Genomic DNA, 16,355 nt, shown 5'->3' on the forward strand with positions numbered 1-16,355 from the left:
GTTTGGACAATGCTCTCAGGCACTTGGTGGGATTGGGGTGCCATGCGCAAGGGCCAGGAGCTGAACTCTGATGATCCCTGTGGGTCCCTTTCAGTCCAGGATATTCTGTGATCCTACTCTGTGTTCGTAGCTGCAGGCATATATAAAGCTGAATGAGCATGTGAGATGAATACCTTCCATATATTTGCTTTGAACTTGCTGCTACTTTCAGAGGAGCCAAGAAAAACATGTAATTTTAAGTCTTACAAACTCTGCATAAATTGGGAAAACTAGACATTTCACATTATTACAGACAGTACCCAGAGGCAGATCAACTCATGCGTGCCTCAAAGTAGATCTGCTAAAAGGAATGAACACAGCAGAAACAATCCTGGAGAATTCGGTATTGACACCAATCCCGGATCTAAAAGCTCCATTGTAACATAACTAAAAGCCAAATGTGATCTGTATGCTGTCCATGAAAGAACACAGGAATTTGCCTGTATCCAGGAGGCCTCAAGTTCAAAGTTTCTTGCCTGGTCTGTTGTCAGTTACTGCATATAAAAGCTTTTCTTTCAAGAGACATGGATAAGAAGCCAATTCTTCACTGTGGGAAACATTAGAATCTATCTTTCTTCAGGAACACTGACCTTGAAATCTCTTAGGATAAAAAAAAATGTAGTAAGAAAAACAAGGTACAAAATATTGTTTGTATCAGGCACAAGAGTGCATAAGAATTCTTCATATTCCACCACAGTCTACTTCCTACAGCCAGTTCAGTATTTTGTAGTTTTTGGTGGTATCTCTTGCTGAAGCCACCTACTGATCATTTGTGTGAGCTACAACTTGAGTACTTCAGATTTAAAATCCAAATGAAAACCAGAAACACTTATGACTTAAAGGGTTAAAATTACTTTTTTCAGTCCATACTCATTTACATTTTTGAATGGGCAAAACCTCAGCAATTTGGACAAAATTAAGTATTTTGGAAGATAAAAAAAGTATACATGAAAAATCAAAACATGTTCATTCTAACTGGGAAGAGGACCAAAAAAGAATAGCCCAAAGCAAAAGGTTTTTCCTAGCTCAGAACAGCTGTTCTACACTGACAGCATTCTTTCTCACCCTGCTTAAAATTACAGATCTGAGAACCCAGACTAAAAATGTAAAATTGCCAGCAAACAAAAGCAAGTCTTTAAAACAGTAAAATATTACAGCAGTCTCTAGTGCCACTCTTGAGAGCTCATCTTCCCTCTTGAAGAATATATAAAGGCTAATAGTCCACTTCACTAGTCAAAATGCCCTAGAAAAACAGGACAGGCCAATTTTACAGATGCACATGGAAGTGTTGGACTGCAAGATGCACTTAGTTATTGTTTCAAGGCAATTGTGATAAAATTGTTGGCTACAGCTGAATTTAACACCTTTGAAAAGGCCAGTTTCATGTATTAAAAACTTAACTGGACAAGGGCACGTACTAGTCACCGCTGTCCTTGCTTAGAGCAAGAATTTGGACTGCATGACCTGCTGAGGATCCTTTCCAGTCTGGATCATTCTCTGGCATGGCCGTTTTGATGATACAGAAATTTTAAAAGAAACCAACCAAGGAACTGAGTATTTTACCTAAGCCCTTGCATGTAGTTCAATGCATCAAGTTCTTGCACTTAGGAATGTTGAGGAACTTAAACATGCCACTCTGGAGTTTATACAGTAAAACATAACACACAAACCAAGATTCCCTTGCATGCTTCTTTGGTGAATTATTTTATAATACTTAGAGTGAATTCTCATTTTATTTCATACACTATACACTAAAATTGCAATCAACAGTATTTCAAAAGAAACCAGTTTCCAAGTTTACCATACTTTCCATTTCAACACTTAGGCATTTAAAATACATGGAAGTTAGATTAAAATAAAGTAGACCTGATCTGAAGGCAGAACTTACAAAGAGCAACATCTTTGCATTATTTTGCCATGACACTTTCCATAAGTGATAACTACACAATGATTAATGATTAAAATGCAGATCAGTTTACAGTTCACAAAAACAGACTTGCCACATGAATGTGAGAAAAGTAGCAGCCTCTCATAATTTAAAAGTGACTTTCCACATCCTTGTTTTACTTGCAAAAGCCATCTCCCCACCCCCCATATTTACTGATGAAACCAAGGACTAGGTTTATTTAGAATGATTAAAAATCATTTTCAGGCTGAGTCTGAATGGGGAGAGGGCAAAAATTATATATTTCAGTGCTTCCTTTGCACATAAACATACTTAGCTCTGCTCCACAAAATATTTAAACTAGCAGAGATTTTAAATTACATACATCAGTGCTAAATAGTTAAGGAGACAATTTTATACACACCCCTCCAATCTAACAAAAGAGAAATTCTAGGAACAGCCAATTGTTTTTCAGGCTTTCGGTACACTTTGAACACCACTACTACTACTACTACACAGATTTGTATGATTATTACACTCTCATATGGAGCATTAGAGTAAAACTAAACCCTGAAGTTTTCAGTGGAAAGTCAACTAAAAATGGCACTTACACATGCATACATCAGTTTCTGGTTTGCTTTATTCACACACTTAGTTAATGTAAACCTTGCAAACAAACTGCAAGACACCCAAATATGCATTTTGTGCAGCTTTGCCCCACATCCATTTTTCATTGTTTTTATACAAAGCAAGAGATTCCCATTTGTCATCCTCTGCCACACTGCAGCAAATAAGTCTTTTATGTACCTGTAAATGATAATATTTAAGTCTACTTCAGTCACTTTTACAACTTCTATTTTACTCATAGTTCCATTAACAGTGAAGTTGGAGAGACCAGTAAAGCCATCAGTCCGCTAGCTGCAAGTTCTTACAACTTAAGAAAATAAATTCCTTTCCACTGGCTAACAGTCCATATTAAATATCAGATGTGATGCTTACAAAGCAGATACTAACAATTCATACCCATTCCTTATGTCAGAGAACTGGTAAGAGGAAAACTAAATCCTCAATGCAATCACATTTGAAATCTGATCCCCTTTGTATGACTGCATATGACATATTCAATTTGTGTCTGTAATTTTTAAACAGTCCTTTTTTAATTACACTTTGGAAACTATATCCCCATTTTTAAAACAAGTTGTTCTACAGTGTAAGGAGAATCCACAGAGTGAATTCCCTGGAGTTCATTTTCTAAGCCATTTAAACAATAATTAGGTTAGCAAGTCAATCATGTCCAATGAGCTAGATCCAGACCTGGACAGATTAAGAAACATTTTGAAGCAGTGTTGAGTAAATAATTTTGGTAAGCTGTAAAACTGCCACATGCAAGGTATACTGTACTATAACAGCTCCAAATCCTTTATAAAAACCTCGCACTCCTTCTTCCTGTTTTATAGTATTTATGCAGTCTTTCATTCCCTCATACTGAGTATTGATTGGAAGCACTTCATAGCCAAGGTCTGTATTGTCAATTATTGTGCGTGTCCCTTGAATATGAAGGCGGTGCAAAACTGTTTCCAGTGGGTAAAGCATGACATCAGCACAAAGGCTAGCAGCACAGCTAGCAATGAGTTCTGGAAAATACGTATCCAGCATGTTCTGCACAGAAGTGGAGCTCTCACTTGGAAGGTTGTGGGAATTATCCCTTTTCAAAACAAACAGGACAAGCTTCTGGACGACGGAACTGATGATGTAGTGAAGAACTCCGTGTAGAGCAGTGGGAAAAATCAGGACCATCAGAGGAAGGAGACGCTTGCTATGGGGTACTCCCAAGCCTACAACTCTGCCAATTCCTTCTTTCACACAGTCCAGGATGCCAGGATTGTCTCGAATGATTTCACTCTACAAGCACAAAGAAGGAGTTACAACTCATACTGAGCACTTCAAAATCATCCTGACATCCCCTCTGACACTTCATCACTGCTGAACTTTTAAAAAAGAGCTGAACACTTGCATGCTATTGTGTCTATGCAACTGTCCAAATAGATATCCCTTGTTATAACAGCATTCACAGCATTCAACTGAGCTTCGTTTTAAAGAATGAACCCATCCTAAAGAGGTGAGGGTTTTTTAATGTATATTGCAGTCATCTGTGTTTTTACCAAAGAAATTCAACTTTTAGCCTACTGCTGAAAATATCAGAATGCAAAACAGTCATGAACTTAAAATATCTACATCTGGAACAAAATGCCAGGTAGTACTTATTTAATTTAAAATTCCATTACTTTAAAGACTATAACCTTTGAACTTGAATTTACACAGTAAAGACTTGATATAACTAGTGTTGAAAGGTCATTCTTGACATGAATTTAATAGGTTCAATTTTGAATGTTTTCATGGCATTATATGCATTTAAAGTAGTATTCTTCACCCATGCTGTCTCTTAGTGAATTCTGTTCATGTATTGAAAACAAAAATCATTTAATAATTATTTACTCTGTTACATTCCACCTGTGAGGATAGGATTAAACTAAAAACATTATTTTTCCTACTAATGGTTATACTCCAGTGTTTATCATGTGGTTTACATCCAAAATTCAAGATTTCTGTGTTTTGCTAAATGTCCAAGTCTCTGAATCCATGTGGTCTGTGTCCTGACCTCATGCCAGAATAAACCACCAGCATATTCCTCAGCACTTTAAAGAAATACTAAACAGCCTGCAGATCCTTCATGGTCTTTTCTGTGTGGGAGAGAAACTAGTTTAAATGCCTGATAACATAATGTTGTTGCAGACTTTAAGTACAAGTACAGCAGCACAATCCCTACTGACTCCACATCACTACAGTCTGGGCCCTTCAAAACCATTCTTGCTTTGGCCTAACACACCACCATGAGGTTTGAGGTGCTAATAACAGAAGAACAAATATGACACCTACAAATTTCCACCATTTACAGCTATTTTGACGAAATGTACTGACTTGGATAAGTGTTAAACAGATAATGTTGAACAGCATGGTTTATCAGAACTAAGACAATCAAAGTCAATATAAACCTGCTAGTAGGAAATCCAACAATCTTTAACTTTTCTGGTTTGTCACTGATCATTGTCCTCTTGCAATATGGGAATGTAACAAACCAAGTTGCTCCCCTGCACTGATTAATACAGTATAAAATTCTTCACAAATGCCATCATTACCTCTGCTGTGCTTCTAATAAGCTTATGATGATGATTCCAGAAACTCAAGAGCGTATTTCATACATCACATATACACACACACCTGTTCACTAAAATACTTGCAGGCAGCTGAAGCTACTGATCTTAAAATCCTCAAATCTCAGTGGAATTTTCATAACCAATCCGTTACAGAGAAGATTGCCTACCTAAAAGGCTGAGAGAGATGCTTTTCTGGTTTTTATATTGCTTTCCTATAAGGTTGCTTTCCAGCAAAGATACTTTATACTTTATGTTTTATCTGCTGGAACACATAGATATAGCATGTCCCTATTTCATATGCAATATATTCCAACTATCTACATTAAATGTCCTTTCTTATTCTAGATTTAGAGTTAAAATAGTACACTAATATACTCTTCATAGTAAACACCTATTTCAGCTAAGTCATACAGCCTCAAGCAAAACAAATGCAACTACTGCAACATAAACCTAGATTCAAAGATTCATTTCTCCACATAATCTAATCTACAAAGAGTAACAGTATCTTTTTAAATGTTCCAAATACATATAAGTTACCTGTACAGTTTCAATCAGGCTTGCAGAATAAAAAGGCATAGCTATGATGTGCGTTAACCTGTAGAAATTAACAATGTAAGAATTAACATAATGACAATACTATTATTTTAGCCAAACATGCACCTGAAAGTTGATAGTTCTCAACCAAATTATTCCTGAGAGAAAATTAACTAAGCATAACTCAATTACTAAAATGTACATCATCAAGTTGAGATAAGCTTCAGTCAAAGTCTGGTTAAATGCTATTTCCATATGACCAGACTGGTTAGTGTCTGAAAGAATCCAATCTTTTACATCAGTTGAGTTCCATAGACAGAGGGATCTAATATGAGAAAGCTGTTAAAGTGGTGTATGTAGTCAAGTTGTTCAAAAATCAGCATTTGAAAAGTACTGTTAGCATCTTGTCAAGTAAACATAGCAGCAGACTAAACTTATGTCCATTGGGTAGTTTTATTATGTTTAGATAATAAGACATAACACACGTGCTATACTTACCCTTTGAGTAGAAGGTGTCCACCTATCTGCTTGAGGTTCCATTTATGTGAAAGCTCTCTAAAAACAGAAGTATTTACCACAATATGAAAAATCACTCACACATAATTCTCAAGCAATTCTTCCATGAGTGTCAACAACCAGTTTTCTTATTTATGTTAAAGCATTTCACATATTTGAAAGACACAGCAAAACATTTACTAAATCATGCTTAACTTCTAGTAGTTTTTCAGGCTTGTCAGACATTCTATCAAAAAAGGGTTTGGTTATTAATTAATAGGATATCAACTGACTTTAACCAGTTCTGCATTTATTTAGCAACCTCATGTACAGGTGCTTAAAGCAATTTTCAGAGAACACTGGAGTGCTTTAAAATCTTCAAACTTTTCCTTTATCAAGTAATAATTTTTATTTCATTTTGGTTTGGTTGCACTTATGTCTACCCTGTTGTTGTTTTTTTCTCAAAAATCTAAATCATATACTGGCACAATCAGACAAGAACAAACCAAGTACAAGAGATCAGACTAGAAGTTGCACAGTAATTCTGTACAGACACAACTGCAAAACTGCAGTTTTTTGTCCACACTTCTAGTTACACACTTCAAAGTAAAATCAGTAAGTATCTACATTCTACTTGACAGAAATATAAACCCACCTAGGTCAGGAGGTTACATGTGGTAACATGTACTTAAAATGCTTATGTACATATATGCATTTTATATACTATAAAATGCATATATGTTATGCATTTTATACTATGAGTTATAGACACTTGTCTAAAGTGCAGGGCACACTAGACTTTGCATTTTTAATAACAAGCTATAAAGTGTTCAGCTTCAAGTGTCCAGAACCACAATCAGACACTGCTTGTAGTTAAAATAACTGTAATCCAAGAAAGGCAACATTTTACTCTTTTTGAGGAATTGTGTGTTGTTACTGGCTACCACATTTTAAATACATAGGTCATCACTAAACAGGAACAGAAGATAAATTTTTACCATTATACATTTCAGATACTTGGATCACATCCACTTACCCATAATACTTAAATGATGTGGAAAATTAAACCAGCCAAACTAATGTGTGGAAGCCTAACCTGTCAATCCACAATGCACAACTGCCCCTGCAGTGGAAGAACAATTATGCAAAAAGTTTGTCTAGCATAAAATGTTCACACCCATTTCTGGGCTTCTCTCCTAAAACAGGGGTATTTTCACATAACTATAATATACAATTGACAGTTCACTTCTGTGTTTTTGGAAGCTGACAATGTAGTTAAATAACCTTTTAAATCAGATTTGCTGGCACGGCTGCTACAAGCAATAATCTTCTCCTTCCTGTGACTACCCGAACATGCAAGCCACCATTAAAAAGGAAGAGAAAGCATTCAGAAGAAACCTGCTGGGGGGTAGTGCATGTGTAAACAACATTGAACCAGATCACTTTCTCAACCCAGTTAATTTCCTTTCTGTTCACATATTGTGCTTCCACAAAGATGAGAGTAGCGCAGAGGAAGGAATTACCTGGTTCCAGCAGAAAGGTTTGACTCCTTTGACAGCAGCACTAGCTGCTGAACTGGCCCACAAGTGGAAAAATCATTCCTCACATTTGTGAGAATTCAGAACTATAAACATATAAACACTATACCACATCTCATGAACTTAAGCATGCCCTAGAGCTGTATCTAAAACACACTTGGAGGAAAGCACACTCCTAGAAATTTCAATCACCTATGAAACTGAGCTGACCAAAAACCTTAAATACACACTCCATACAATTTAAACATGAAATGCTTTTGCTAATGCTTTTGAACTTGCAAACGCCCCCTATTATTAGTATGGATGCCTGCATCATAGCAGCATTTGATTCAGGCTAACCATATTTCTTCTTTCTACATGCAGAGTAGTTTCCACATCCCTGAATATTTTTAGTAAAAATGTTACTAAATTTCTGTAGCAGAAGATTGACACAGTGATGTAGAATGATGAATATCACTATAAATGAAGTCAGTAATTTTTAGTTGTAACATCTTTTTAATGAGAATACTGAACAAGGCACATATAGTTGTTGGTCAAAGAAGGCAGAAGACAAAGCTGCCAGTCACGTCTTCTCATTTACTAACGCAGGCCATTCTGTTCTCCCACCAAAGATAGTGCAAATATTCAGCAAAATGTCAGTGCTGGCTCATTAGCTGTGCAAGTTCTCTGTATTTAGATTTCCAGGAGGATTTTTACCTGAGCATGGTATTTGCTATTACCACACAATAAAAATCTAAATAAAAGAAGAAAATTATGATTTCTTTTAAATTATAGAGTTGAACACCAAACACCAACTTGCTGCATTATTTTTATACTCAGACCAGTAAGCAGACACAAATAAATAAACTTCCCAGAAAGAGTCCCTCACTATTTATGGATTAGAAGATTGTCAAGACAACCACTGTGTTTGGAAACACTTATTTCATGCCTGGTTGTTCTCATGAAGTAATATTTTTCAAACTGCTTTACAGCCTTACACCTTGAAAATAAGTAGACTTATTAATTAGTTAGAAGCAGTAAAAAAACACGTAATACCTTGGCAAAGGTGTAAATTCACTGATGATGCCTTCTGTTCCCAGGGTTATGCCCTGAACAATGAAAGTGCTGCCCATGCCTTTCCAGAGAGCTCTTGGACCCTGTGAGTTGAAATATGCAACATAAAACTCAAAAATATTTTCAACTTATTAATGAAAAATTTTCAGTAAATGCAGACCACATAGGGCTACAGTTCTACCATTCAACTTTGTCATTAAATTCAGGTAACAACTCTTTTTTTAATCTATGAAGAAATTTTTGTTTTTCTGTAATTTCAAAGACCTGTCAGTAATTTTGGAGGCATGTCTCCCACGTTAATACTCTATATTATAAACTTAACACCATTTTCTATGGACACAATGAGCTTGAGATGTCAAAAGTACATCCAGAAGAAATTCAGAATTAATAATTTCTTCCTGCCTTCTGATCTGAGTTTAAGGATTGCCATTCCCCTGCAGAATTGGAAATGTATTCAGTACTATCTTTGGAAGGAGTCACTTCAACAATAACTTTATCCACATAATGACTAATGATCTTTTAGAACCCTAATGAAAAAAATAATAGTTTCAGGGACCTTTTCTTTTCTAACATCCATAAATCTCTCTCCACTAAGCACTGTACTTCTTGAAAAAAATAACAGTTTACTTGATCTTCTTAACACATTTCTGTAACCGTAGAAGTAACAAACCCATATAACAGCCATGTGTTTCAACACCAACTCCATAAACAATTAAGGGATTTCAATGTACATACATGCTGCAGGAACTCTCAGTGCTCAGATACAGCCTGACACCAAATACTAACCTGTGTCTTATTGATGCTGTACATGATATTGACAATAGTAAATGGTGTGAGATGATAATTCCGTGCATGATAGTTAACCTGTTAAAGATATAAATAATGGCAATCTTAGAAACACACTTGCAGATGCTACAACTCTGAAGGATAAAGCCTTTTCAAATGTAAGAATTTTATCTCTGAAAATCAGCTAAAAATATGAGTAAGTTCTCAATGAAATTTAGGAAAACAAGCAGCCATTTTAAGTACTTGTATGTTGAAAGTTTAAACAATAAACCATACATAAATCAGAACCTATGAAACAAAGCATCCTGCTTGTAAATGGGGACCTGAAAGTTGCTCTGCAGATCCCAGAACTTACCTGCTGTAATATGCTCTCCACTGCCCAAAGAAAAATGAACAAGATTTTTCAAAATAAGCTAACTGCAGAATAGAAAACGTGTGTTTTACAAGTAAAAACCTGTTAATGGAGCAGAGTCCCCCTAAAATTTGCAGTTTCCTGTACTACATACTTTCATACAGAACATGAAAACACAGAGATATCACAGTACACAGGTGCTTTGACTGGAATAGGTAATGTATAACACATACCTGACATTGACGACGTAGAACAATGCAAGGATGTGCCAACACATTTTCTGTAAATAGACTTTAAAGGAAAATTGTATTTAATCCACAGTAAGCCACTAAAAATCCTTAGGAAAAGCTTGTTAATTTTCTCTAACAGCAACAGATCAGTATTTGGAAAAGCAAAATATCTTCTAGTGAATTAACGAGGCATTTTTGATGGCTACCCAACAGCTTCCCAAGGAAAAGTTATACAAAATCTGACATATACATTTACTACGAAAAAGGCCCATATATATGTAGTATGCACATATTTTTATAAGCAAAAAAACATACACAAGTTCTTAATCTCACTTCCCTTAAAGTATTAGGGTACAAAACAACCACAACTATGAGAGGATTAGTTCCCAGTTTTATGCTAATTCTGCATACTGTATTATTAATCAAGACTCTCCTTAGGAGGGCCAAAGAAGGACTGGTGCTAATAGCTGACTACTTATTCACCAAAACCACTTCTGACCCAAATCAACTCTCCTAACAATGTCAGAAGTTGTATTTCAATCAAAACTTCAGGAAAGCTCTCATTTCCAAAGTGAATTCCTGGTTACAGCCATTCAGAGAAAATATTAATTTCATCTCCAAGTGCCTGAGTGATCAGAGTACTAACCTGTACATTGTTCAAACCTGGGACATGGATTAGAAAAGTAGAACATCCAGGATTTTTACAAACACCCCAAGCTACAGGATCATCTGTAGTAGGTTTCTGAACTCCCGACAAACAAGTACAAGTGGCAAAAAAAAATACTGTAATTTTGTAACTATTGAGCTAATTAAGAGTTTGCTACTAACAAAAGAGGTAAAATTTTCCCTGGACATCAGTATCTTGAAGTTCACCAGTTTCTCAAAAATACTATCAATAATCAGGGTCACCATAATAAAGAATAAAATGGCAGTTCAGACACTTGGTTAGATGAACACTATGGTCCCAGAATACTTTGGTAATATACTTTACGACTTTTTCACCTTCTTAGGAAACATTTGCATTGCCTAAAAATATTAATTAAAGTTGCAAATGTCAAAAAGGTTTTCTAGCATTACTTTCGGATTACTTGGACAGGGTACACACATCCTGGGCGTTCCATATGAAAAACTGTTTCTGACATTCACGTATTTTTTGAGCAACAGTCAAAGAAAACAGAAACCTAAATGGGGGTAGCACGTTTCTAAACACATTTCAACTGCTTATGGCTATTGGGATAAAAACACAGTATCAAAGTGTATGTAGGGTTTATAAGACAAATAAGAGTTTTACTACTCCTTTGTCAGTGAACACAAGTCTTACCTTGCAAGGCCAATACCAAAGCCAGCAAATCTGTTCAACTGCTCTGAAAAAGAAAACAAAAACCAAAACAAAACCATACAGCAGCAATAAGCAAAAACAGGAGAAAATGCCATGCACAGGATCTGAAAAACTAATTTTATCCTATACTTGCATCAGAAAATTACAAGCACTAAAGCACAGTATTTATGGCAGCTCAGCAACACAGGATATAAAAAAAATATTCCCCCAGGAATATTTGCACTGTGGACTGCATTTGAGCTTGCACATCCTTATATAAAATTACACTTTAATTACAGGGGGAAAAAAAGAGAGAAAGTGAACAGTAAAACAGGGAGTATTTCAATATCTAAAAAAAAAAACCAACTCAAACCAACGACTGAAAGATTTAGCACGCATGAGTTTACAGTAATTCTGAAACATAAATTTAGATAACTGAGGTGAAAATAATGTTAAAACAGTAAAAAGGCAAAATTTTGGGAGAGGTTACACAAAAAGCCACAGATGGAGTAAAAACCATCAACATAAAGTAAATTCTCAAGCCACTGGTTTATCTCCATCCTTTGCAAAAATCTCGTTACTGGAGAATTACGAAAGTAATGACTTCAATTTTCTGTTGTCTGCTACCAGACAGACATTTGCACACTGGGAATTACCAGAAGAGATTTTAATATGAGCATCAGAACTGTAATGATATTTTAAAGTTAATGCTCAGCCCTACAATCTTCAGAGTGAAAGCAGTCTGAAGCGATGGATGAAATCTGCAGCTTGTGGGGCTCCACACAAATGTGACAGCCCTCCCAAAAATGGTAAGATACCACTTGCAGCTGCTGGATTCAGTGATTACAGCAACTCCTTATCAGTCCTCCAAAGTGCAGAATGAACACACCTTCTGCACGTAGTCGGGGGGAAATATGCCGCGTCCAGTTATGGAAGGATTCTTAAACAGTGCTTCAACCACTGCATGCATGGAGCCCACCTAAAGGCTGTATTCTTTACAAGACTTGAATAAAAACACTGCACTATAGGTCAGAAAAGGAAGACTTGCCCAGTAATATAACTCAATTTCAGGTAAATTAGTATTTCATAAATCTTTTGATACTCAAGTGTCTACAAACTGCTCCTTTTAATTAATGAAGACAAAATGCAGTACCCTAGACACAGCAAGTTTTCCTTAATTCACCTCAATTTTATGAAGTCCTAAAACGACTTTACTTATGTGGACTTTTACTCAGTTTCCCAACATTACTGAAAGAGCCTTGACTTAGTTGCTTCCTTAAATCCTACCAGTCCCACAGTTCCCTCGCTATCACGCGTGTAGGCGAGAGCCTTACGTCAGCAGCTCACGTTTTAAACCCGAGAAAAGCCACGCAGTCCAAAACAGCAACACAGTAACGCAGCACTGTAAGACCTAAAGGCACTTCCTGCCCTTACAGAGGGCGGAGTGTTCCTGCAGGATATTGTTTACATGGGCAATGAGGAGCAGGCTGATTGCACATTGCTTAACAAGAAGCTGCGGAGCGCTTTCTGGCACTCTCAAATCACATTTGCGTGGAGCTACAACAGTGCTGCAGCGCAACAGGCAGCGACGGAGCAGTCCGTGTTCTTCCAAAGGACTTTCTTCCCTGGCGCTTCAGCACCGCCAGTAAAAAGGGGGGCCTGGGCGGTGCTCGGCGCGGCCGCGGCACAGCCCAGGGCCGCCGGCCGCCCCTGCCCTGCCGGGTGGGTCATCGCTTGCGGGAGGTGGGAGCCGGGGGTCAGCAAGGGGCCGGGGAGCGGCGGCGGCCGCCTCCGGGCCAACGCAGGCCGGGGCCTCCCTTACCGGCGCTGGGGCCGCCCGCCCCGAGGTTGGCGTCCTCGTTGGAGCCGGCGCCGCCCAGAGGGGTCCCGGCCCCATAAGGCGGCGTCTTCTCGCCCCAGTGCAGATTGCGGCTGCCGGGGATGTCGGGCGGGGTGGTCACCCAGGGGCCCAGCTCCGAGCCGCTGCTGAAGGGCCTGGAGCCGGGGCCCAGTTCGTCGCGGGCCCCGCGGTAGCCGAGGCCATCGAAGCCGTCGGGGCGGCGCGGGTGCATGGCGGCAGTGGCTGAGGGAACCCGGCGGGGCCGAGGGAAGCGGCCGAGGGAAGCGGCAGAGGAGCGGCAGCGGCCGAGACGAGGCCGCGCCGGCGGCAGTGCACCCGAGACCCCGGCCCCGGCACTTCCGGCCGCGGTGAGGCCGCGCGCATGACCGCCGGGGGCGGGGCCGGGCGCTGTGCCAATGGCGGCGCTCCGCTTGCCGCGCCGTGCCAATGGCGGCGCTCCGCTTGCCGCGCCGGGCCAATGGCGGCGCTCCGCTTGCCGCGCCGGGGCGGGGCGTCCGGCGCGAGGGGTGGGCGGGCGAGGGCGCCCCCTGGCGGTTGGCGGGGGGGGTGGCGGCCCGGGCGTGCGGGGAGTGTGTGTGCCAGCGGCGCTGCCGGCCTCCTCCTGGCGGGCCGCCCCTCGCGGGGAGTCCGGGAGAAAGAGCGAGAGGGCGCCGGGGAGCGGGGGTATGCGGACATAAGACAGCACTTTCCGGGGAAAAACATTCTTGTTATCGACCCTGGTGTTAAGAGCAACGCAGCACACGACAAGCGCAGGGATGAGGCCGAGAAGGGGGACGTGGACTACGGAGAGGAATACAGACCACCCAGGATCCTCAAAGCCCTCCGACCCATTTTCATAAATGGTCTGGAGGAACAGACTGCCCGTGATAACTGATTGCGTGGAAAGTGAGGAACACTTCAGGACAGGGAAATCAGTCCCTAGAAAGTATCCCCCAAGGCCAGGCGGTGCCCAAAGGAAATCCTATTGGCTGGATGGATACAGCTGAATCGATTCTGACACCAGGACTTGACATCCCTTCAGCTGGGTCAGTGTTGGAACCAGGAGTGGTGATCTTTTTCTCTCTTCCTCTCTTCTCTTTAATTCACCTCTTCCTTTTTGTCTTTCCTTTCACACTACCTCTATATCTAAAACTCATTGCCATGCACTTATATAGAAGGTCAGGGACTAAAATACCAATTTCCATGCTGAGTGTGCAATTGACTAATTAAACTTTCTGATTTTTTGCAGATCCTCTGACTTTTGTTGGTCCTTTCAGCCATGAGCATTTATGAATCTTCCTTCCCCTTAGGAGGGAGAGGTCATGCCCTGTGGGTTTAATGATCCCTTAGCTTAGAATCACAGAATCATTTAGGTTGAAAAGACCTCCAAGATCATTAAGCTGAAACTATGACCCTGGCAGTCCTATCTTAAACACTTCCAGGAACAGTGATTCCACCAGCTCCCTGGGCAGCCCATCTGATCACCCTTTCTGTTAAAAATAATTTTCCTAATGTCCACTTGAAACCTCTCCATGCACATTTAAGACCATTTCCTCTCGCTGTGTCATTTGTTGCATGCAAGAAGAGGCTGACCCCCTCCTCGCTACAATCTCCTTCCAGGCAGCTTGTCTTCTCCTAAGAAGCCCAACAAAGTCTGACACACAGGCGTTCTCATTTTGTGCACTAGGTTAAGCCAGAATTAGTGTGTTCAAGTCTAAGCATAGCACAGATGGCAGGAGTCATCCATAGCTTTGTGAGAGGGAATCTCATTAATGCATATAAATATCTCAAAAGGCAGGTGCCAAAGGGTGATGATGCCAGACTCTTTTCAGTGTGCTCAGTGACAAGACAAGGAGCAATGGCCACAAATTCAGCACATGAAGTTACAACATAGCTGTTCTCTGGTTTGTTATACAGTTTTAGTCTTTCTAGATTTGTGGAAATCATAAAATCATAATAGTCAGGGTTGAAAGAAGTCTTTAAAGGTCATCTAGACCAACTACCCTGCAATAAGCAGGGACATCTTCAATTTCCAGCAGGTGTTTAGGGCCCTGTACAAACTGGCCATGAATGTTCCCAGAGTTGTGACTACAGCCTCTCTGGGCAACTTTTTCCAGTGTTTTACCAGTCTTATAATATATTGAGATTTCTCTCGATAACTCCGAGGGTCCAGCCAGTGGAGCAATGGCTTAATAAAATAGCGAGACGGCTTCTCAGGATATGCTTTGTAAAATAAAGGTTTTAATAACAGCAAAAAGAATAAACATTACAAAATGAAAAGAGATAAGCCAAGCACAGTGTACCAAGCACAGTTACACAGGCTAAGGCACTCCCAAAAAGCCTCATGTACCCTTATGCAGGCCCTTTAGTACTTGATGGTCTAGGTGGGCTATTTGGCCCCTTGCCCAATGAGATGGACACTAGGCTATGAGGTGCACTTCCAAAGCCCTATCACTGTGTCTGTGCTGGGACTGAGCCAATTACAGCGAGCAGGCTATAGAAAATTCTAGTTTAACTTCCTTATATAGAAACATCTGCTCGGGTACAGAAATGCATGACTACAATAATACTCTCAGTTCTTCAGCTGTATCAACAGCACTACTCAGCTTGGTGTCATCTGCAAAATTGCTGAGGGTGTACTTAATCCCACAGTGTCCATGTTATTGATAAGGATACTGAACAATACTGATAAGAAATTAAATATTAATATAAAATAGAATTTCAGGTGTGGGGTCCATGCCTCCTACACAGTGTCCCAGACCATTCCCTGGTGTTTGACTGTGCTCCCATAGCACAGAACATGATTTCACATTATACTATTTCACATGATACAGAACTATTTTCACATGATACAGCAGAAGTTTGGGCTGCTTTCTTTTCTTTGAAACAAAACATAACGAAAACAACTCAGAGGATTACTTTTGCAGCGAGAACAAATTGGCAAAAGCCTAAGTGCACTGAGCAGCAATTATAGTAGGACACAAAGCTTCTGTGCTAATGATCCCTTAAATTTAATTCCCGTGTGACTTAATACAGAGCCAGGCATGCAGTTTCTGTGCTTGGTCTTGGA

At 39.7% G+C, this 16,355-nt stretch overlaps 1 protein-coding gene across 1 annotated transcript; it reads right to left on the minus strand.

The window, feature by feature from the left end:
- Nucleotides 1–1,727: 1,727 nt before the first annotated feature.
- Nucleotides 1,728–13,517, minus strand: SLC25A46 (solute carrier family 25 member 46). Its single transcript, XM_063422707.1, has 8 exons — nucleotides 13,268–13,517; nucleotides 11,449–11,491; nucleotides 10,131–10,188; nucleotides 9,546–9,623; nucleotides 8,742–8,842; nucleotides 6,172–6,228; nucleotides 5,677–5,734; nucleotides 1,728–3,826 (listed from the first exon to the last, which is right to left on the minus strand). Exons 1-8 carry the CDS (start codon nucleotides 13,515–13,517, stop codon nucleotides 3,248–3,250), a joined length of 1,224 nt encoding a protein of 407 aa, XP_063278777.1. The 3' UTR covers nucleotides 1,728–3,247.
- Nucleotides 13,518–16,355: the final 2,838 nt, after the last annotated feature.

Source organism: Prinia subflava, chromosome Z (assembly GCF_021018805.1).
Source record: "Prinia subflava isolate CZ2003 ecotype Zambia chromosome Z, Cam_Psub_1.2, whole genome shotgun sequence".
NCBI lineage: Eukaryota > Metazoa > Chordata > Aves > Passeriformes > Cisticolidae > Prinia > Prinia subflava.